The 24223-nt window shown below is 48.5% G+C and overlaps 1 protein-coding gene across 25 annotated transcripts in view; it reads left to right on the top strand.

The window, feature by feature from the left end:
- Nucleotides 1-24223, top strand: part of LRRFIP1 (LRR binding FLII interacting protein 1) — an 813895-nt gene that overhangs the window by 245775 nt on the left and 543897 nt on the right. Inside the window, exon 1 of one of the 25 annotated variants that reach the window (XM_069615960.1) lies at nt 18976-19689. The exons of 21 other annotated variants lie outside the window; for them this stretch is intronic. In XM_069615960.1, the coding sequence (XP_069472061.1) occupies nt 19633-19689 (57 nt within the window). In that variant the 5' untranslated portion in view covers nt 18976-19632. Of the gene's footprint in view, nt 1-18975; nt 19690-24223 lie in introns of those variants that run through there. 3 more of the 25 variants (XM_069615966.1, XM_069615970.1, XM_069615972.1) reach the window with 3 other exon arrangements.

Raw genomic sequence — 24223 nt, 5'->3', positions numbered from 1 at the left:
TTGGTTGTGAGAACCTACTGCGGTTTGTTACACAACCCAATAATTTCCCAAATGTGCCCTACATGTAGTCGCTCCTTTAGGCACTGTACTCTTTTGTGACCTGCACAAGTCACCTATCCTTCAAAGGGTCCACCTGTGCCCTTTCAAAAAATATATGCTTGGCATTCTTCACCACATTGGTTTTCCCTATTTTCAAATGCTAATTACATCAGTTTAGGTCATCGGCATAAAAATACTGCGTACCACAGCTTGGTTTTTGGCTCTTGGTTTTGCTTGTTTTGTGAAAGCTTACAAAAGAATGTGTGATTTCCAAACGAGAAGCGTTGGGGAAATGTAGCGGTGCGTTGCTTTTCTCCATTGCCGTACTAGTGTAAACATGTCCAGCACATACTTTTTTATTCTGTCACTTTTCCAGTTCTTTGCCGAACTATTGAAGTTATGGGTACATAGTTGTTGCCTGACCTGCACAAATTACCCCTTCCTGAACATGGAATTTTATGTACTTTTCAGAAATGTATGCTTTTCTGTGTTCATATTGAGCTTTCCTGCCCTCCTTCCATTCCGTGCAAGCATATCCTATTCAAAAACGGGGGGAAAATTGCCTACCTCACACAAAAGAGAAGGTACACTTATGAGAAGAAATAATCTTTCCACTCAACCTGTTATTGAAAGATTAGAAAATGACGAATTCAGAACTGTAACCCTTTTTGTTCCTAGCTTTTACAGGAAAAAAACCACAGGCTTCATTGTACATCATTTTATTGGCATTTTCTGAAAAAACACAAAATGGTGTCCCTTTTTTGTTCTTTTCTCACACACCCCTACTGGAAACTCTGAATCCTTTGTGGCGTTATGACTGCCTACATGTGGGAAGAAAAGGGTGTTCATTTGGCTAGCTTATCACTTGTAACAAAAAAGCTACACAGGATTGAATGCCGACATACTGAAATGTCCCAAAAAAGGGCTCAGCACTGGGAGGGAAAAGCCTCAGCAGCTAAGGGGTTAAATAACATAGTTAATGCTAACGCTACTTCTCTTATGTAGTGGTAAAGCCGGAACTCTATGAATTAATTGCCTTCATTTTGTTGCACTGCAAATATTTAAGATTTGCCCTTAAAGAACAAAAATAATATGGTCTTGCTTTCAAAGTACACACATTACCAGACAATGTAATTTTAATATTTTAAAAAAATGCCTCCCCGGATCTCGACCCAAGAAATAGATTATAATTGGTTATTTATAACAGGCTTAACACCAAAGAGCTTTCCAAGCAAGGCCCCAGCATTTGAACCTGTGTTGCTCTGCGTCGTCTTGCTTCCACTGAGCTGTACTACCTGTTAATCCAAAAGAGTCTGATTGTAGCTTTTTTTTCCCATATCCTGAATAGAAGTCTACACGTCTTGGAATGGAAACCCCCTTTTGCATGTCAAACTAGCAGATATCGTGGCTATAAACTAAGCTTTAAAAAGCAGCTTTATTTTGTGACTTGGTCTCTTGCTCTGGGCATTCTGGTCCCAGTGTGGTGTTAGGGCAACTATCATCTTAATGCACATTCTACTGAGACTCCCCTGAAACTTTTATTTTAAAAGCTGCCTTAACTCTCTTCTTCCCATATGAAACTAGACTCTTAAGGACTACTGTGGAGAGAAGTTGTCTCCTTTACCATGTTGCCCTCCCAATCTCTTCTGGTTATACAACCACTGACCATCTGGATTCCACAACCAAGACCTGACTTCTTGGCAGTGCTTTTTATATGGTTGTATACATACCTGCCTAACCTCTGGGTTTTCCCCAGAGACTCCGGGTTTTTAGCCATTTCTCTAGGTCTCCGGGGAAGACCCTGGAGTCTCTGGGTTTTCGGGTCCCGTCCAACCCTCAATCCGATTGGCTACCGGCAGCAGTCTTTTGCAGCCAATTGGATGGAGGATTGGTCGGGACCCGGAAACAGTGCAAATACAGTATTACCGCTTTTATTTTGCTTAAGCTTTCATTCTTTTTGGCCAGTTTGCCTTATGTTTTAGTTGCTCTAAATTGAAGGGTGACTAAAACATAAGGCAAACTGGCCAATAAGAATGAAAGCTGAAGCAACAACAAAAAAGCACGGAATACTGTGATTGAAAACAGTATTCCTATTTTTTCAGCTTCCATTCTTTTTGAACAGTTTCCAGGGCTGCAGGGCTGAAGTCGAGGGTTCAGGGGGGTGGATTTTTTCAGAGGGTGGACTTGGTCCCCCCAGATAAAATGAGAAACATTGAAGGTCCTCTTTGAATTGATGAATTAGCCGACCTCAGGGATTGAACCACAGCTTTCAAGTTTGAAGGCTGAACACCTCACCACTGCACTGGAAGCAGGCACAGATTTTGTAGGTAGCTACAGCTCTGTGGAGGCTTTCCGTTGGAAATGCCCCATCACAATTTCGATTGGTTACACATTCATGCAACAGAAAAGTGCTGCTGTTAACAAAAAATGGGTTACAGAACGAAATGCCAAGCCTTTTTGAACACGCTGATCATGCAGCCCCAGATATAGTTCATGGTCTGTGTCCTGACCTGCTTATGACAGCTTTATAGGTGAGCAAGGTCCACTCAGCAATAGGGAGATACAGGGGCGAAGGACTAAATCCCATAGTTGGTACGCACCTGTCACTCGTCCTCTAAAACCCCACATATATCTTCACCTCCTCTTCTGAATTTTCAGATATTCATCCGCCTCTATCATGCTTTGAACTGGCTAGTGTCACAGATGGCTCAAAGAACGCTCCAACTCTCAAAGAAGGTTCATGGGTTTTTATTAATTTCTTTGGCAGGTGATGAGGCCTCTCATCCAGATATAGTATTTCTGTCCATAGTCCCTGGGCTAGTATATGGACTATTGACCCTTACTGTCTAGACCAGGGGTGCACAACTGATTTTGACAGAGGGCCGAAAGTACCTTACATGATGGCTATAGTGGGCCGAAAAGTAAATGTGGGTGAGGCGGTAGGCACAGCGGGGCCTGGCATGGCAGGAGGTTTTTTCAACCCCCAATCTTTATTAAACACCTAAAATGATATGTTTTTGAGGTGTAACGATTTTTATTTGTATTTCAAACTTACATTTTGTACTAAACATTTTCCATTGTTATCATTTATTTCTATTTAGTTATTGCATATCGTCTGTTTAATTAAATTATATGTATTTTAATGACCCTTGATTGGACATTCTGTTATTTTGGACTGCTATACTTTGCTGTTTGGGTTGCCCAATAGGAGTATGGCCTTCGTTGAGTCGGGTTTCCACAAACACCATGCCCCATTGCCCCCACCCCTCAACCAAACACCATGCCGCATGGCCCACACCCCCAACCAAACACTATGCCCCATGGCTCCCACCCTTCAACCAAACACTATGCCCCATGGCCCCCAACCCCCAACCAAACACTATGCCCCATGGCCCCCACTCCCCAACCAAACACTATACCCCATGGCCCCCACTGCCCAACCAAACACTATGCCCCATGGCCCCCACCCATCAACCAAACACTATGCCCCATGGCCCCCACCCATCAACCAAACACTATGCCCCATGGCCCCCACTCCCCAATCAAACACTATGCCCTATGGCCCCCTCCCCCAACCAAACACTATGCCCCATGGCTCCCACCCCCAACCAAACACTATGCCCCATGGCCCCCACCCCATGCACCCATACAGACCCGAACCCCCCTACCCCAACTCAGCACACAAACTCACAAGCATACACCAATACACTATGCACCCATACTGACCCCCAACCCCCCCTAGCCCCCAACTCAGCACACACACTCACAAGCATACACCAATACACTATGCACCCATACCGACCCCGAACCCCCCACCCCGCAACTCAGCACACAAACTCAGAAGCATACACCAATACACTATGCACCCATACAGACCCGAACCCGCCCCCCAAACTCAGAACACAAATTCACAAGCATACACCAATACACTATGCACCCATACAGACCCGAAGCTCCCCCCCCCCAAACTCAGGACACAAACTCAAAAGCATTCACCATGCACCCATACAGACCCGAACCCCCACCACCTAACTCAGCACACAAACTCACAAGCATACACCAATACACTATGCATCCATACAGACCTGAACCCCCCCACATCTCATCATACACTGCACATACATACAAATACAAACACCCATACAGACCCGACACACTCCCATCTTAACATACACTGCACAGACCTACAAATACAAACACCCATACAGACCAGACACACGCCCCATCTCAACATACACTGCACAGACATACAAATACAAACACCTATACAGACCTGACACCCCCCCACCCCCATACACTGCACAGACATCCAAACACCCATGCAGACCCGACACCCCCCCATCGCAACATACACTGCACAGACATACACATGCAAACACCCATACAGACACAACACCGCCCCCAAGCCCCCATTGCAACATACACCGCACAGACATACAAATGCAAACACCCATACAGACCCGACACCCCCAACGCAACATACACTGCACAGACATACAAATGCAAACACCCATACAGACCCGACCCCCCCACCCCATACACTGCACAGACATACAAATACAAACACCCACACAGACCCGACACACCCATCGCACCATACACTGCACAGACATACAAACACCCATACAGACCCGACACACCCCTCCATCTCAACATACACTGCATATAGATTCTAGAATGCAGGCAGCAGAGGCAGCAGCATAATGCAGCTCCTGGCCCTCTCCTTTATGGATTATGAAAAGATTTGAACTCAACAAAAAAGAAGATTGAAGTTGCGGATAATACCATCCCTTAGAAACCTAAGTCAACCTCTGAGATGGCAGAAATACCAAGCCACAGGATATTTATTCTCTCCTTTTAAAGATGTCGCAGGACCTGAGTAAAGTTTTACAGGATGTGGGAGATGTCAAGGCTTCCATGGAGGATCTTACCATGAAAGTTTCCCAGATTGATGGTCGTGTTTCTGCCCTGGAAAATGGGACAGCATATATGTCTTCTGAGATCTCTGGTAGCTACAGGGCTTATAAAAACCTGAGGGATGATTTTCATAAGGGATCTGTGAAGACTATGGAGATTGATCTCAAGATCAGAGGCAAGAAGCTGCGGATAGTGGGCATTGAAGAATCAGCAGAGGAGAACTTGCTCCAAGCAGTACTTGATGTATTTAAGACTGCCTACAGATGTGACCATATTGCCTCCATTGATATTGGCGCTGCATTGTTATTGCTGTTAAACGTTTTTTTTTTTCGAATCAAATAATGCTTATTTGTCAGTCTTCGTTCTTCGTTCTATTTTGCTCCGGTCTGCAGTCTTGGAGACTAGAGTAAAGGACCTTACATGCGGCCGTGTACGCGTATGCGTGATGTGGATCAGCTGACCGGCCTCGCTTCCCTCAGCTCACGATTGGCTGGAAGACTCCCAGCGTTGTAGTCAACATTACACTGATCGGAGCTTCAATATCTGATCCATGCACCCGTACGGCTCCAGGAATTCAGGTCGCAATGATCTATGCGGTAAGACAATTGGAGCCACGTGGGAGAGCCAAGTTTACTTTCAGCGACTAAGTTGTTTATGGATTGCCATTTTTTTTTTTAAGCCCTTGTTTTGCCCTCGTAATACCCAATGCGGATTTACTATATATTATGACTACATTGAGATTCCTATATGTAGCCTTGCTGGGTCCACGTGAGGAACATGTTTCTGTTTCAGCCCACATTTGGATGTGCCAGCTTGAACGTTGTGATATTTATTTGCTGTTAAAACGGGAACTTGACTGCAATACATCTGATGACACTATTTCATTGTTGACTTGTACGGGGGGACAGGGTGTGCAATGGTTCCTGTGTGTGATGGTCTCTTGACTTTTGTTTGCTTTGTTTTGGTCCACACAATTAATATACGAATGAAACATAGCAGTCCTCCAAATGTATGTTCTTAGCCTAATTCTGTCTTATGGGGCATTACATCTAACGTTGCTGTCTGTTGGATAATCATCCTTTACGACCATGTAGGGTGGACTGTAGTTTCTTCGGTGGTTCACCTTATATGAATTATAGACCCCATATGTGATATGTATGTATGTATCATATATATGCTTTGTGTATGTATGATATATGTGTGCCAGGAGGGTTGGTAATCCGATATCAGATGCTTCAGATTTATGAAATATGTATATTCATGTTTGATGGTCACTCATAGGTTGATACAGGGTTTTCTTTGGAATCGCTCTTATTGATGGGTGTGTATGAGCTTTGCAGTATTGGAATGTGCGGGAGGCTGTTGTGGGGAGGGTTATTTGGGGTAAGGATGTGCTATGTAATGTCTCTTGCTTAATGTTTAATTGGATTGGCTCCAGTTTCACAATCAGTATAGGGGCTTTTTCAGCGACAATTGGTGGGGTTAATTAATATTAGATGGATGGATAGTGGCCTTATATGCTTATAGCTATATAGTGGATGGAATGTATAGGTATTTGCATCTCTAGTATTTTGTAGATGTTTTGTTTGTCTGGCTAGATGCAATGGGGATGACATTGCCTTTATTTTTTCATTTTTTTTGTTATTTCTATGGTGTCTAAGAGTTCGGATAATTTAAGGAGAGGTGTCCAGGGCGCCGGACATCTGGATATGTGGTATACAAACACATATTTACAACTGTTCTTTGCGCTTAACATCTACATTGGGGTTGGGGGAGTGGGGTTCACATCTCATTATTCTATTGAGGTTTTGGAGTCGGTTGATGGTTCTATACAGATTTGGGAACTTGGCCTAAGTCTAACGTTCAGAATGACTGGGTTTTTAAGAACAGTTACCTGGAATGTGAATGGTTTAAATAATGTGCAAAAAAGGAAAAAGGTTTTGTCCTATCTAAATGATCTGAAGGGTGATATTTGTCCTCTGTAAGAGACACATTTAGTGGAGGAAGAACTTGATGTTCTGAAGAAAGGATGGGTTGGTAGAGTGTATGGGTCAATGTTTAACTCAAGATCGAGGGGTGTAGTGACCTTCATTAGAAAAAATGCCCCTGTAAAAGTTTTAAAAGAACTAAAGACAAAGAGGGTAGGATTGTTGCCATACTGACTGATATTCAAGGTGCGGAAGTGATTTTCTGTAATATTTATGCACCTACGGTTGTTGATGGCTGCTTTTTTAGGAAGGTGGCTCAAATTATTCAGGATCTGGGATCGAGAAATATTGTCCTGGGTGGGGATTTTAATGCAATTCTTGATCAAAATGTAGACAGATCGAACGCAAGATATGGCAAGCCTACTGATATGCACTCTAAAGCTATGAGAGACCTTATAAAAGAACACAATTTAACGGATGGGTGGAGGGTTGAGAATCCAATGACCAGGGATTACACTTTTTATTCAGGGGCACATATGACATATTCGAGGCTAGATATGTTGCTAACATCCGGAAGTATTACCGAAAAGGACTTAACGTCCAATATTGGAAATATTGTATGGTCAGACCATGCTCATGTGGTCATGGATGTGAAGCTTGACTTCGATCGGAACAAAACGTATACATGGAGGATGAATACAAAAGTTTTAGACAATGAAGAAGGCACGGAGAAAATTGCCACAGAAATAGATTACTTTGTGAAAGAAAATTGCACAGGGGAAGTTTGTCCTGGCATAGTCTGGGAGGCCTTTAAATGTACAGTGCGTGGTATGCTCATCAGTTTGACAAGTGGATTGAAGAAGAGATTGGATCGTAGACATCAGGAATTGGAGACAAGCATTAAGGAGATCACTAAAGAATTGATGAATAATCCTGGAAATTCGATTTTGATTAGGAAACTTAAAAACTTGTGTCTGGAATTGAGAAACCTGATTTCGGATGACGCAGACAAAAAATTCTTTCAACAAAAGTGTTCATATTTTGAGAAAGGAGAAAAGTGTGATCGTTGGTTGACACATAGACTGAGGAAAAGGGAATCAGAAAGATCTATAACTTCCATTCGGGGACAAGATAACCAGATTACTTTCAGACCTAAAGAAATCAACAAGGTTTTCCAGAATTTTTATTCTGATCTGTATAAGAACGAAACATATATTTCTCCAAATGATGGTGGTTTCCTTTCAGGACTACCACTTCCAAAGATCACTGGAGTGTAATCAGTTTCCTTGGAGGAGGATATATCTTGGGACGAGGTAAAAAAGGCAATCAGTAAACTGAATACCGGGAAGTCTCCTGGACCGGATGGTCTACCAGTGGAATTCTACAAATGGCTACCTAATTCTGCTTTGACTCTCTTGTTGAACATGTTCAAATCATCCCACTTGAATGGTTTACTTCCGCCTTACACAAGACACGCTATGTTGTCAGTGTTCTTGAAGAAAGGGAAAGACGAGACTTTAACATCCAGTTGCAGACCGATTAGTCTACTTAACGTCGATAACAAAATACTGGTAAAAATCATAGCTCTAATATTAGAAAATGTATTACCAAAATTGATTCACCCTGATCAGTCTGGTTTTGTGAAGGGGAGGGGTACTGCCAGTAACATAAAGAAATGATTACGCACTATTTCTGTAGCTACTGAATCAAATGATGACTCTGCAGTTCTGTGCTTGGATGCAGAAAAAGCCTTTGACAGGGTGAACTGGCATTTCTTGTTTATGGTCCTGGAGAAGATGGGGATTGGTCCAAATTATATTTCCTGGATTAAATTTATATACAACAAACCAACGGCTGATGTGAACACTAATGGTCTAAGGTCTGAAACATTTGAATTGAAGAGGTGAACGAGGCAAGGTTGTCCCCTTTCCCCACTGCTTTTCGTCATTAGTATTGAACCTCTGGCGATGGCGCTAAGGATGGAGGATAATCTACAAGGTGTGAACTGTTGGGGTGTACAACAAAAAGTGTGGTTTTATGCAGACGATTTGCTGTTGGTTCTAAAGAATCTTCGACTTTCAATTCCAACTCTTATGAGTATTTTGATGAACTTTAATCACCTCTCAGGCTATAAAATAAACTCATCCAAGTCAGATGTTCTACCCTCGGTACCGTTTTGTGATAAGAACTTTGTTACACAATGGGGATTTAAATGGTGTATAAGAAATTTACTGTATTTGGGTGTTTGGATCTTGCCGAATATATGTGATTATTTAACGGAAAATATGAATATGGTCTGTACAACATATAAGTTTGATTTAGATAGATGGAGCGCTTTATTTTTATCCTTATGGGGAAAAGTTAACGCACTGAAAATGGTCTCTACGCCAAGAATTAATTATATACTTAGCATGATCCCTCTGGATATTAGGAAGACATTTTGGCTGGAATTGGATAGGTTGACCCAGGGTTTTTTATGTGACCATAGCATGCCAAGGCTGAAGCTATGTAAATTACAACTACCCCTGGAAAAAGGTGGATTGGGTGTGCCGAATTACAGATTTTACCACTTGGCTTATATGTCACAAACATTAATGGAATTTCTGAAGCCAAATCCAGATGAGTGGTTATGTGCTGAGAGTAGTCATTTTGGTCCTTTACTCCCTAGAGCTCTGTTGACAACTGTACCAAAACTACCGGGTGTTGCTGACCCATTGACAAGATGTCTGCATAATTCATGGATGAGTCTGAATGATTGTTTGGGATTTTTTGTAAAAATGTACAGGTTACATACTGTGAGCAAATTGTATTTTGAATACTGTGTTTCTCCAGCATGGGGTCTGGCATGGATTCACATGCTCATGAATATTCCCCGTCGTCAGGCTGGGAATCCTCGGTAAAGAAAAAACCAGTATCAGTTTCGTTTCTGATCTGTCTTTCGTAGTAATAACCAATCACTGGTCTCTGCGTCATACTGACCACAGCCAATGACTGCCCTCTACCTAAGCACCGCCTCTAGCAGCCATCTTCAGATTTTTACCGCACGTTCATGTGTTGGGATCCTCGTGCTATTGCTCTCGAGCGTTAGTGCTATTTTTTTCACGTTTTTTCTAAAAAACTTCGTTTTTTCGGTCAAAAGAGCCTCAAGCTCCACCGACTCTCCATCCGATCAACGGGGACCCGTGTCGGATTCGTCTGCGCCCCTCAAGGGTAAAGATTTCGTCGAGCTACGCTTTTGGAGGACTCCAGAAGTTTCTCAGGCCCGGACATGGCCCAGGAGAAGGGAAGCTCGACACCCGGAAAGCTGTTCAGGATCTGCCCTGGATGCCAGCTGCAGAACGTCTTTAAGGAGGACGAACACTCCTTTTGTCTCTACTGCTTACATGAGGACAAGACGCACGTGGAGAAGGACTGTGCGTTTTGCGGCAACATGTCGGAGCGGACCATGAAGGACCGCCATCAACGTCTCGCCAACTGGCTGGAAGGGAAGAGCCCGTCAGGCGAGAAGAAGAGGAAGAAATCCGAGCGGTCTTCTAAGTCCTTTGAGGACGCCCCGGCGACGGGGGTCCAACACAAGGCCAAGCACCGCGAGTCCGCTGGCACCGGGAGCGCCGAACGGTCGGGCTCTACGGGCGCCAGGCAGGGCGCACCCTCCCCGGCACCTTCAGCCACGAGCCAACGCTCTGGGTCGGGTAAGAGGAAGGGCGAGCACCCGGCGAAGCTCCTGGAGAGGCCCCGGTCGAGCTCGAAGGCCCCATCGGAGGGGGAGCGAGGCAGTGTCCCCCCCCTCAAGGATAAGGCGGTGAGCGCACCTAAGGTGGTGAAGGCCTTAATCCATCCGGCCAAGCCCTCTATCGATACTGTCGCGGCGGCCCTGGCTCAGCCTGTGGAGGCTACACAAGTGGTGGCGACCTCAGGGCTCAGAGTCTCCCTGCCACCTCGGAGGGAGTCCTCTTTTGTGCCCATCGATAGGACCCCCGTGAAATCCCCGGCGGGGAAGAAAAAGGGGGGGCAGGGCGTCGTCGTAGATTCGGCCTCAACCTCGGAGGAGGAGCTGATTGAGGTCTTAAGCCACGGCCTTGGCGTGGAAGAAGACCGGCCCGTCGGGATGGATCCTGACGCAGGTGACGACGACATCGTCGAGGGTGCCGACGGGGCCCCTGATCGCCCGTCGGATTCCCCTCTGCCAGCGCCGCAAGACAACTCGGCGGCCATTTTGTTGGCTATACAGTCCTTATGTTCAGAGATAAGGACGAGACTACCGTTGCCGACGGAGGAACCTCTCCCGTCGGGGGATCCGGGACCTTCTGGTGTTTCCCCCGCCCAAGAAAAGAAGGATTCACCCTCCACCTCCTTTTCAGCCGTCGCGCCCCGTCCAGCCCTCCTCCCCGTCCACCCGAGGGGATGATACGGGGACTGACACGGCAGCGACGGGTACGGACGACGAGGTATACGAGGATCTACCGTCGTCACCTCCCACCAGGGCTTCTCCGCCCGACGAGATTGGATCGTTCCACTCCATGATCGCCAGGGCATCCGAGCTTTTCCAACTCTGCCCTGAGGAGAAGAAAAAGGAAGGATTCCTTTATCAACGGCGCAAGGCCAAGAGGAAGATGGTCCTCGCGGTGCCTCTACTGGACGACATTTGGGATGAGGGCCTCGCCCTCCTCAAGAACCCTTCCACGACGCCAGCTAGAAGAGACCGGTACGAGAAGAAGTACCGGGTCCCGGACGCGGCCCCCCTGTGCCTCCGGGCGCAGCCTACCCCGGACTCCGTCGTCTCCGCGGCGGCCAGGAAGAAAGCGGGGGGGGTGCGGCCTCCACATCGACTTCCCCACCGGACGGCGAGGGAAAGAAATTGGACGCAGGGTCATCTCGTCTGCAGCGACGACGATTAAAGCGGCCAACGCCTTGGCTATCGTGGCCCGCTACGACAGGGAGCTATGGTACAAACTGCCTCCCCTGCTGGACTTCCTACCGGACGACAAGAGGGCGGATGCAGATCCTACAGGAAGGTGAGGTGGCGTCGGACCACGCCATCACTATTGCGATGGACATCGCCGACACTGGGTTTCGCCAGTTGGGCAACGGCGTGTGCCTTAGGCGGCGTGGATGGCTCAAGGCTACGGACTTCCGTCAAGACGTACAGACCAGAGTCCTGGACATGCCGTTCGATGGGAACAACCTGTTTGGGAAAACAGTGGACGATTCCCTTCAGGCCATTAAAGCGGACACTGAGACGGCCCGGGCCCTTGGGGTTCTGCAGCAACGACGGACGCCCTTTCGGAGCAGCGGAGGCAAGGGCGCCTCCAAAGGTTCTGGCGGCGGTTTCTCCACCTACCGTCAAGCGGCCCGCTCGTCGTCTCAGGAGGCCTACAGAGGACGAGGCAAGTCTGGCGGACCCCGCCGTCGTCGCCAAGGAGGTCAAGGCGGCAAAGCCTCGTCGAAACAGGATTGAACCGGCCGTGGGGTCGGGCCCCCACCGAAGCACCCCGGTGGGAGGCTGGCTGGCGAGCTTCGTCAGCGTGTGGGAGTCCATCTCCACCGACCGTTGGGTGCTGGACGCCTTAGCCCGGGGCCACGCGCTCGAGTTTCAAAGAAGGTGCCCGCACGTCCCCCCCGTGGCCAGGAAAGAGCTTCACGTCCCTCAGCTTCTCCTGGAGGTAAAGGCGATGCTCAGGAAGGGCGCCATCAAACTCGTCCCAAAGAGGCTTCGGGGCTCCAGAGTTTACTCGAGATACTTCCTCGTGAAGAAGAAGACGGGAGGATGGCGCCCCATCCTAGACCTGCGACGTCTGAACAAGTTCATCAAGGCGCAGAAGTTCCGGATGGTCACCCTCCAGCACGTCCTGGGGCAGCTGGAGGAAGGAGACTTCCTGTCGTCGTTGGATTTGGAGGATGCCTACTTCCATATTCCCATCCTAAAGGGGCACCGAAAATTCCTCAGGTTTGTGATCCAAGGGCGTCACTACCAGTTCAAAGCCCTCCCCTTCGGACTACGGTCGGCACCCAGGGTATTCACCAAGTGCCTTGCATCGGTGGCGGCGCAGCTGCGCCGCGAGGGGATCCGCGTCTACCCCAACCTGGACGACTGGCTCATCCGAGCCAAGACGAGGGAGCTCGCCGTGGAGCACACGGCAAGGACCGTCCAACTTCTCGCGTACCTGGGATTCTCCGTGAACTACGCCAAGTCCCACCTGGTACCCGCGCAAAACGCACTGTTTCTGGGAGCGAAGCTCGACACAGTGTCCCTTCTGGCCTCCCCGTCGGAGGAAAGGACCAGGTCCATCCTGGGCAAGGTACAGCGGATGTTGGTTTCCGACGCGGCCAAGGTGAGGTCCATCAAGTCCCTCCTCGGAATGATGTCTTCTTGCATCTACCTCATTCCCATGTGCAGGCTCCGGATGCGCCCGTTGCAGGAGTTCCTGGACGCGTGCTGGATCCAAACGACGGGCGGCTTCGAGGAGAGGATCACACTCGACGAGAGTTTCCGCCGAGCGGTCCGGTGGTGGGGCAACCGCGCGCATCTGACGGCGGGCATGGACTTCCAGACCCCAGACCACCAGGAGACAGTGACCACGGATGCCTCCCTGGAAGGGTGGGGAGCGCACACCGAAAATCTGCACGCGAGAGGCCTTTGGCTCCTGACGGAGAAGTCCCTCCATATCAACGTCCTGGAGCTCCGTGCAGTGTTCTGGGCCCTCAGGTCCTTCCTTCCGTCCCTCAAGGGCAAGGTGGTGAGGATCTTCACCGACAACACCACCACCATGTTTTACATCAGGAAACAGGGCGGAACCAGGTCCCCAGCGCTGTCCAAGGAGGCGCAGGACCTGTGGCATTGGGCCGTCGCCCAAAGGATGTTTCTGGTGCCGTTTCATCTGGCAGGGATAAAAAACACCATCGCCGACTCAATCAGCAGGGAGCTGCGCTCGTGCCACGAGTGGGAACTACGGCAGGATCTAGTGGATCGCCTCTTCCGATGGTGGGGCACACCCCAGATCGACCTGTTCACGACAGCGACGAACTCCAAGTGCCGGAGGTTCGCCAGCAGGTTTCCCCAGGCGAGGAGCATGGGCGATGCTTTCTCGTTCCCCTGGGAGGGCCTGTTCCTCTACGCGTTCCCTCCTTTGCCACTGCTAATCCGGCTCATCAACCAGCTCAAGAGGTCACGGTGCAGGATGATCCTCGTCGCACTTCCCGGACCTTCTGGACTTGTCAGCGTCCCCGCCAATCAAGCTGCCGGTGGACGCGGATCTACTCTCCAGGGAAGGAGGCGCCATCCTCCACCACGACCCGAAATCGCTGAACTTGCAGGCCTGGCTCCTGCAGCGCTAGAGTTTGGAGGATACGACATACCGGCCGACTGCAGAGAGGTTCTTGCAAAGGCCAGGGCGTCCTCGACTCTTAAATGCTACGGACACAAATGGAAGAGGTTCTCTGTCTGGTGCCACGCACAGAAGATTAACCCTCTAAGGATTACGGCTCCCCAGGTACTGCCGTACCTGCTGACGCTGGCCAAAGCTGGACTGGCACACGCGTCCATCAAGATTCATCTTGCTGCGATCTCCCGATACACCAGAACCACGGGCCGGACGTCCTTGTGGTCTCATCGTCTGGTGAAAGAGTTCATGAAGGGACTGTTCAGATCGTTCCCGCCGGTGAAGGCTCCGGCCCCGGCGTGGGAGCTCAACGTGGTGCTGACCAAGCTCATGGAACCTCCGTTCGAGCCTCTGCACTCGGCCCCGTTGAAGTTTCTGTCGTGGAAAACAGCGTTTCTTGTGGCCATCACCTCCGCACAACGGGTGGGAGAGATCCAGGCCCTTTCATGCAAGGCCCCGTACTTGACTTTTCACGACACGAGGGTAGTGCTCAGGACGCACCCCTCCTTCATGCCCAAGGTACCGTCGGACTTCCATCTCAACGAACCCTTGGTGTTGCCTGTGTTCTTCCCGTCGCCTTCGTCGCCGGCTGAGAGGACTTTGCACTCGCTGGATGTGGCTAGAGCGCTGAAGTTCTACGTGGACCGCACGAAGTGTTTTCGGAAGACGTCACAACTCTTTGTGAACTTTGGACCTGTCAATCAGGGGAAGGCTCTCTCGAAGGCTTCCATTTCCAGATGGCTCTCCGGCTGTATCATGTACTGTCATCGTTTGGCAAACCGACCGCTGCCTGGCCGTCCGAGAGCCCATTCCACCAGAGCGATCGCAGCTACCACGGCGTTCCTTTCTGGTGTGCCCCTGCTGGACATATGCAGGGCTGCTACGTGGAGGTCGACGCACACCTTCACGAAATTCTACTGCGTCGATCGGGATTCCAGGGAGGAGTCCAGGGTCGGCCAAGTAGTGCTGCGCAACCTGTTCGCCTGAGGTGAGCCTGGTGAGGAGGTAAGATGCTTAATGTTGAGTTTGATGTACTGCTTAATGTTGAGCCTTTGCCACCTCCCGTGGTTGTGCATGTGTGTACTGCTATGTATTCTTTATTCATGAGCATGTGAATCCATGCCAGACCCCATGCTGGAGAAGGAACAAGTTACTTACCTGTAACTGTTGTTCTCCAGCATGGGTCTGGCATGGATTCACATGCGAACCCTCCCGCCTACCCCTCTGCGGCTCTTCACTTGGTCATACTGCCACTTCACGTGCTTCCAAATCTGAAGATGGCTGCCAGAGGCGGTGCTTAGGTAGAGGGCAGTCATTGGCTGTGGTCAGTATGACGCAGAGACCAGTGATTGGTTATTACTACGAAAGACAGATCAGAAACGAAACTGATACTGGTTTTTTCTTTACCGAGGATTCCCAGCCTGACGACGGGGAATATTCATGAGCATGTGAATCCATGCCAGACCCATGCTGGAGAACAACAGTTACAGGTAAGTAACTTGTTCCTTCTTTCGATTGCTTCGTTTTTCTTTTGTTGATGGTATAATTTTAAATAAATTATCAACAAGAAAAACATACACTACACAGACATACAAATACAAACACCCATACTGACCCGACACCCTCCACCTCAACATACACCGCACAGACATACAAACACCCATACAGACCCGACACACACCCCACCCCCATCGCAACATTCACTGCACAGACATACAAACACCCATACTGACCCGACACCCCACCCACCCCATCGCAACATTCACTGCAGAGACATACAAACGCCCATACAGACCTGACACACATTCCACCCCCCATCTCAACATACACTGCACAGACATACAAATACAAACACCCATACAGACCTGACACACCCCCCGCATCTCAACATACATACAAAACAAAAAACACAGTCAGGACAGACCCGAGACACACACACAAACATACAGCCCCTCCCCCCAACAACACCCCACCCCACCCCATGTACTTACCAGGCGTGCTGGAACGCTTGCGAGGCTTCTGGCACTACAGCTGGCATGGGCGTGGCAAGGCTGAAATGCCTTCCGGCATCAAGCCTTGCTGACCACCCCAGCCGTAGTGCTGGCACTCCATTGGTGCAGCACACACGCACTACGTGGCTCGTATGAGCGACGTGGTGCGTGTGCACTGAACCAATGAGGGCCAGTGTTTTGTCCAGCCCAGAAGACAACAAAGACTTTCCTAATGGAGGGCGGCTGATGATGCTTGCGGGCCGCTCTCCATTTGGAAAGTCTTTGTTCCTTGCGGAACTGGCCAAAATGGCATGCCGGGCCGCAACTGGCCCGCGGCCCGTAAATTGTTCACCCGTGGTCTAGGCCCTACCTTTCTGTCAAGAAAGAGAAAGCAATTGCCTATAGATTCTCATTAACTCCCTCTGGGACTTTCTAAACTGGACCTACACTATAGATGTTTTTGGTAATTAAAATGTTAGGGAATGTGCCTTCCAGATATTCTACCTGACCGTCTCCTTCCTCTGACAACCTGATGTTCCACTCCTTGTCTCTTAATGATTTCCAACCTCGCTACTCTCCTGTGTCTAATACCACCAACCTTATCCCCCTACGTTTTCCTCCTCTGTCCCTCCAATGTGTCTTGCTCCGTCTGATTAAAGCGACATAGCTCTCTTGAAGTGTGGTGGGACCAGACTCTGGCACTGTGAAACCACATACTCGTACCTTCTAAATGGGGTCCCCCTGCGGGGATGACAACTGTAAACATGCATACATGACATTTCACTGTCAATCGATACTGACGGCGGGAGCTGGCTTCAGGTTGACACAATGCATATGAAAGGGTGTTTGGGTTTCATGTCTCCTTTGTTGGCATCTGCAGCCAGACCCCATACGGCTCTGTTTGAATTACGCTTATTATTTTGCAGATTGCTGCCACCAGCTACAGGGCTCAACAAAAGCACAGGACGGAGTCATGGAGCCTTTGATAGTTAATTAGGCTGTCGATGGCAGGTGGAAGATTTGGCCCTCCCCGTTCAGGAGATGCATTGTGTACTCAACTTGTCAGATCCCAACTAAATATGACATGGGTGGGGGAGGGGGACTGCGCCTGTAGGCTGTGACCACCCAGAGTACACGGGTCTATTCGTATTTCTTGCGGTGAGCATAGAAAATGTGTGTGGATTAGCCCCACACATTTTTCTGAGGTTGATCTACTATTATTCGATTTCATTTAAAATATGAAAAACACCCAGGTGAGCGCACATCGACCATGCGGTTGGTCAAATTCCTCACAATAAGCATGCAGCCCACCTAGCCACGCCCAAATGGAGTCAGGGCCTACACATATATAGACATACACTGGGGGAGGGTGCATGAATTGGGACCCTCAACTGCCACTGTCCCACTCGGGGTTAAGATTGGCTCGGTCGATCCTGGTAGACCGCCCTCGTGACAAGGTCAAATTACTGTCCTTGTCAACCTAGTGTATCATGACCAAGACCTAGGCTATTGAAATTGGTACAGCTGTTTGGTTACACCAAAGAACTCTTGTCTCATCCAATGGATTATTAAAAAGCGGTCCCCCTAGCACCTGGTCAAACTCTCCAGGGTTATGCATAGGCTCTACCTCCAACGGTTTCATGATCACGACAAAAGCCCATTGTAATAAAGGCCAGGTGTTGCTCTGCCACCAAAGTGATCCGAAGAGTGTGTGAATTTGGGGTATAGGTGGGATGATTCTGTACCCAGGTTATTGTGTGTGCTGGATATCATATTATTGAAGAAATCTCTTCTGCTATGTCAAATGACCACTATCGTGGTTTAAAGTTTGAAGTTTGGAAGCTGTCATCTTGTGCCCCCTGCCAGGGGTATAGAGGTCTAGTCTCTGGGAGAAAGGGAAGGGGAGAAGCGGTGTTGGAAACAGATTATAGATAAAACATATGGGAGGGTTCAAATGTTGATGGGGCAGGTTAAAGGAAGGATAGTGCACATCTATCCAGCCAAAGCAGATAGTGGATCGGGAAGGCAGAAATGAGGATGGTATATTCTTAGTTGTCTGAAGTAGAAGGGAATAATTATGTCAGAACAGTTTCAAAGAAATAGACGTTACCAGAAGCAGTGTATGGCTGCGCCTTGGGCTTGAGATGTGCTCAAGCAAATCCTTGAAGCAGGCCAGTGGTATTGCCTGGGTGGGTGTACGTTAAATTTCTCCTACGGCTTTTTAGATTTAAAAGGTAAGTGCATCTTTTATACTTCGCCAGCATAATTCCAGGAAATCCTTCTCTGTGATTAATCATCTGAGAGACGGATGCTTATTGGGGGGTGAGGGGAGGGGGTGAGGGGAGAACAAACACCACAACCCACCCCCACTGGTGGGATCCTACGGTAAATAATGCACTTTCCAGCAGTGCCTAGAAGGAAAAAGATGTACTCTTTTAGGAGAAAACAAAGCCAGAACCTTTTTTCCGTATAGTCTGCTACATCCGTGATTATCTTAGTACGAAAAGGAAAAGTTCTTGTAACACCATCACACAGCAGAACAGAAAAAGTGCGTTTTGTGGTTTACATTTTCTGTAATCGCTTTCGAAACACTTAAGGGACGTCATAGCAATGAAGGTTCTTTTGCATTTCAGAGAGGGTGTAGTTGGCCGCGCCCAGGCGGTGACTCAGGGACCCTGGCACACACCGGCCGGCTTCGGAGTGCTGCGAACAGGAAAAGGTGGCGGGGCGTCTCCATGACGACGGCGAGCCCCGGAGTACAGGCAGCTCCTCGAGGCGCCACCTTCCGCTTCAACGCAGGCGCCGGTGCACTGCAGCTATCAGTGAAGCTGCCTCTCTGCAGGAAGTACCCGACCAGTGGCTGGCATCTAATGCACTACAGCGCACCCTGCTGTGTGCTTACCCCGGTGCATGCAGCACTGCCGGGCGCAAGTGCCTTCCGGTGCACAGCACACCCCGGCCTGACACAGGTGCTGCTCTGCCGAGCCCCGGCTCTTCAAGGTCGGCACCTGTGAAACCAGTTTGCCCAGTCCGTCCCCAGCTGGGCGAGAGCAGCAGACGGCCTCGGACGTCGCTCCTTGCCTAGGAGAGAGCTTCTGGTCACCTGGGAAGGAATATGTTTGGGCTTCCGGAAAACTAAGTATAGCCCAGGAAGGCTTTTCACCACTGTGGGCTGCTCAGGAAGACTCTCGCGCCGCTAAAGTTCTCGAAACACACTCGGACTGCATGGGATCCACTGCATAGCGGATTGGTGCTCGGACTAGTTGGTAACTGTGTGCCTGCTCGGAGAGCCGTGTGGCATAGGGCCACCCTGAACAAGTGGTGGCGGTGACCCGAGAAAAGCTGAGCCTGGCACGGACCTCCTAATTTGGAGCGTGGATGGAGGTCTCCGTGGAGGAAATGGAAGACTGCCTGAGCCCCGCTGCCCAGGGCCTGGTAAGGAGGGCTTTCCAAAATAAACAGTGTGTCTGTAGAGACGGATGACTCTCTCCGTAGCAGCTTTACAGAGGACGCTTCTGCTCTTTGTGAAGGGGCAGCTTTTGCCTAGAGTTTTTTTTAAATACTGCTGCATATGATCTTTCATGTAATTTTGTGGTGTTCCAGTCTTTTTAGTTTTCAATATTTCTCGTGTATAGGTTTTTATTTATTTATTTTTTTAGCCCAGGATTATGTCTTAATAGTTGTGGTGTCCTTGTATCTTTTGCTGGCAGGGGGTGCCTGCATTTCAGTGCCAAGTTGTTTCCACTGCAATGTTGAGTTGTCTCAGCTGCAGTGGCGGGGTGTCTCATGTAGTCTGGTTTGCTTGTTGGGTGGCTTTCTTGGAGTGGGCAATTGTCGCTGCTGTACCACAGTGGCCCACGTTCCTGTAGCGCTGGATGTGTCCTTCATTTAGTGCCAAGGGTGTCCATACTTTAATGTTGGTCCTCTTTCTCCTCCAGCGCTAGCAGTATTTACTGTAATGTTGCAAGTTGTCTGTGTGCGTAGGTGGGAGTGAGCTGTAGCATAAGGAGGCCTTGTGTTGTGTTTCTTATGTGTATGCATCCTAGTTTTCGTTGGTGCCCATCGTGTTGTGCTGGGTGTTACTCTCTTGTGATGCCTTGTGTGTGTGTCAAGTAGTGAATTTATACATGCTTGGTGGAGAATTTCTGTAGTATTATTGTGGTGCCGGACGGGGAATAGTTCAGAAGTGCTTGCTCTCTAGTAGTTTTCATTGTATCGGTGCTCTGAAAGGCCCATCGTCGCTGGTAAAATAGCTCTGTGGGTTAATGCACTTGCTTCATGCATAAAAGTGTAACCTTTGGGTGGCAGGGTAGAATCCTGCTAACATTGCTTAGTGGTTTAATGTAACCACGTGCTGCAGAAATCTGTCTGTGGCCCAGAGATGACGGATTCGCATTGCTTGTCGCACGCAACTCTGCGTTTCATTTTATCAAGTTTGATACAATGAGTAGTGTTCAATTGGGAAAGTATAACATGTTAACACGTGCCATACTTGGGCCCTGGCCTTCCACACCCAATCGCCTTCAGCCTCCACCCGCTCCCAGCACTTGCTTTGGCATCTACTGGCCTGCACGTATTTATTGACAGCTGACCACTCACCTAGGCACTTACAACTGATCACTCCCTGGCACTTCCCTCTTGGTACACCTAGCACTTACCTGCACTCCCTCATCCCTTCTCTCTTTCTCTGCACTTGCACGTTCTGAATGCTCACAAGGCCAACTATCTTTCATTGTTATATTTGATTTTCATTCCCATGTTGCCCTGTGTGCGCTTTGAAACACAATTTACTTGATGTGTAAGCACCTTACAAATGCAAAATAAATAATAAATACATGTTCCTTATAACAGTAATACCCCTGCGGGCCCACCATCACTGATCTCGGGTCTCTTATAGAAAGTTACTGCTTTTTTTTGTTCCATATGAGCTACTGCTATATGTTTTCTGTTCCTAGTAACAGTAATACCCCTGCGGTCCCACCATCACTGATCTCGGGTCTCTTATAGAAAGTAACTGTTTTTTTTTTCCTCCATACGAGCTACCGCTATTATATATGCTTTCGTTTGCTTAGTTTAAGAATAATCTCAGGCCGTTTCTCGTGAATGCTCTTTTGCGGCCCCTCAGCACAGCTCTCTCAAAGTCCCACCACTCCCATGCCTCGTGTGGCGTTTTTTCAGCTGTTTAGCGTTGTTCCCTTTGATGTAGTTCATGCCACGCCCAAGATGACACTAAGAAACCCATTCCTGATGGCCCCTGGCGGCGCAGGAAACAAACTTGGGTCTATTAAGTCTTCTCACGTAGGATCCCGCCCCTCCTTTTTTAGCTTCCGACCAGTTTACTGAACCGGAAGAGCAGCCAGCAACACACTTCCTGGGGCTTTAAAACACCACTTAAATGCTGTGCGTTACACAGTAAGGAAGGCTGGTTGAATAATAAAGCTAGTGGTTTATTTACAAAAGGGCACTTGGAATATTTATAGGACAGGAAGAAAATCACATCAATATTGAACAGTGTTTGCACAGTAATAACCGGTATGGCCGCGCAGCAACAGTGCTCTCCAGCCAGAAGCACACCATGGTAGCTGCCAAAAGCTCCATGACGGGGATCGGATATCTGCTCTTTGGCTTTCGAGAATCCGAAGCTTCACATTTTGGCTTTAAAAGGAAGCACCTTTTATAATGTACCCCTTGGAGGAAATCGCCACTTTTGTTTCAACGGCAGTAGGCTTTGGCTGGCTTAAACATTAGTCTCTCGTCCAACTGGGGGAGCGCAAAAAAATAAACAGAACAGATTGGTTTTAAATACGCATATAGTTTATCAAGCTATTTGTATGTCTTAAAGTGTCATTCTGCAAGTTCGGAATAGGTTTAGGGGGAAAAGGTGTGCATCAAGTTAATTTACACCGTTTAAAGTTACCCTGTTCAAGGTTTACTAAAAAAAACTTCCAAATGCATTTGATGGAAGTGTCTTAATGTGCGTTTTTCTTGAAACACATAGGTTGTCATTTTTTATTTCTGTAGCTTCAAGTCAATTAATGAAAACCTACATAACCAAGTAACCTAACCAGGGCTGGTAAAATAGCTCAGCGGGTTCGGTGCTCGCTGCTGCGATCTGAGTGTGATCTGCAAGTCTCAGGTTCGAATCCCAGCAAGGCCAACTGAGCCTTTCATCTTTCCGAGGTCGATAAATGAGTACCTATTTTGGTTGGGTACTATTGTATGTAAAATGTGCTCTGTTAGGACAGATAACGCATCGTTATCATTAACAGTCAGCCACCTCCCCCCCTCCCAACCGATTCTTCCTCTTCGGCGTCAGGGACCTTTCAGCTCCAAGCCACTGCTCCCCGAATTGCGCTTCAGCCACACTTATACATGACTCCAACATTTTCTCTGATGTTTCATGGCACATACATCTCTTCTAAGAACTGTTTATAGAAGTGTTTGCACTGCCCCAAATTCTGGTAATTTATAGTAAAGTAGTCTTGTAAAATGCACCTCTGCCATTTTTTGGCAGCCTTGTGGCGCATAGGTTTGCCAAAAACAGCGGTTAGTTTACTGGGGAGGAGGAAGAGGCAGGAGGTAGGTGCGAAACCTGTGTTGGTGCGGTGTACGTGATGCAGTGTACCAGAGTCTTGTGTTATGATACGCATTTGGGTATATGTTTAATCCAGTGGAAAGCCCAAGAAGACTGGACAAGGACACTGGGAGTAGGGCTGGCCTTAGCTCTGGCAGCGCCCAGGACGACAAATCAAAATGTGTCACTGCACCTCCACCCTGGTGAAGTTTGGGCACCATCTTTTTGGTTGCTCTGCTAAACAGCGCCGCTGCCAAACCAGCAAGGTTTCCCCATGCACGTGTAGTAGTGGCGCCCTATTGAAATGAAAAGCAGCCAGTGTCCCCGAGCGCCTGGCACCTGCACAGGAGCAGGGCACATTTAGTTTCATTTCAATAGGAGGTGGGGGGGTAGGGTGTGTGTGTGTGTGTGTGTGTGTGTTTTTTCGTCATACAAGTCATGTTATCCATCGAGATGAGTTGATTTTACTGTTCTGGTTTTCATTTCCGAGTTGTGGTTATTTAGCACCCAGGCTGTCAATTGTAAAGACTGGGGGGGGGGTCTGTATTCCTCCTCTCTATATGACAAAGTCGAAGCACAGAACACCCCAGCCAAGATTCTCTAAGTGGTAAAACGTGGCAAGCAATCAAGGCTTAGCGCTCAGGAGGTAATGCAGGCTGGTGCTTAAGTGCAGTGTAGCCCCCAAGCACCCACAAAGGAATGTCCACACACTATGTTAGCGAAAACACAGCCTTTCTATAAATAAGGTTCACATTATGTACATAATCACAATAACACACTTTGTACTCTGGCAATACTATAATGGCAAATATATACAGGTCTACGTGGTACCACTCTTGCTATTGATTCCTTTAAAATGCGTCCACGGCTAATAGCCCCAAAATGGCATATGAATCAGATTTATAAGATGACTCAATGATTGACACAGAAAGTTCTGTGTGAGAACCCCCCCCCCACCTGGGCAACCTGTAAATGAAATGTATTTGACAAGCCCAGTTTATGTCCAATATAGTCTTGAGTCCTTTCTAAAAGGTTCCTCGACACCAAAGTACCTGGTTTCATAGAGTTCTTCGGTGAGTCGACAGGCCCTTCTTGATTGCACTCCCTTCAAGGCAGGAGCCATGGGCCGTTGGGAGTTGGTGAAGAACAAGTGTGAACACTGTCATTGCGGCAGCAGCTTCGGTTCTTGCGGTGCTCGTTGACGATCGGTTGAAAATGTCCTGCAAGCTGAGGACGACGAGTGTTGCCGCTGAGAGTCAATAAAAAAACTTTGGCCCATCAAGGGTGTCGGGTCGTTGGTGTCTCTGCGGTCTTCGGGTGGCGGGAAACCCACCGGCGGATTCTCCTCCGTCGGCAGCCTTGACTTTCTCCAGCAGGACGAAAGCGGTCAACGAG

Source organism: Ambystoma mexicanum, chromosome 9 (assembly GCF_040938575.1).
Source record: "Ambystoma mexicanum isolate Mex_15411 chromosome 9, UKY_AmexF1_1, whole genome shotgun sequence".
Lineage (NCBI taxonomy): Eukaryota > Metazoa > Chordata > Amphibia > Caudata > Ambystomatidae > Ambystoma > Ambystoma mexicanum.
Note: the sequence above shows the minus strand (reverse complement) of the source record. Positions and strands in the feature narration are given on the sequence as shown.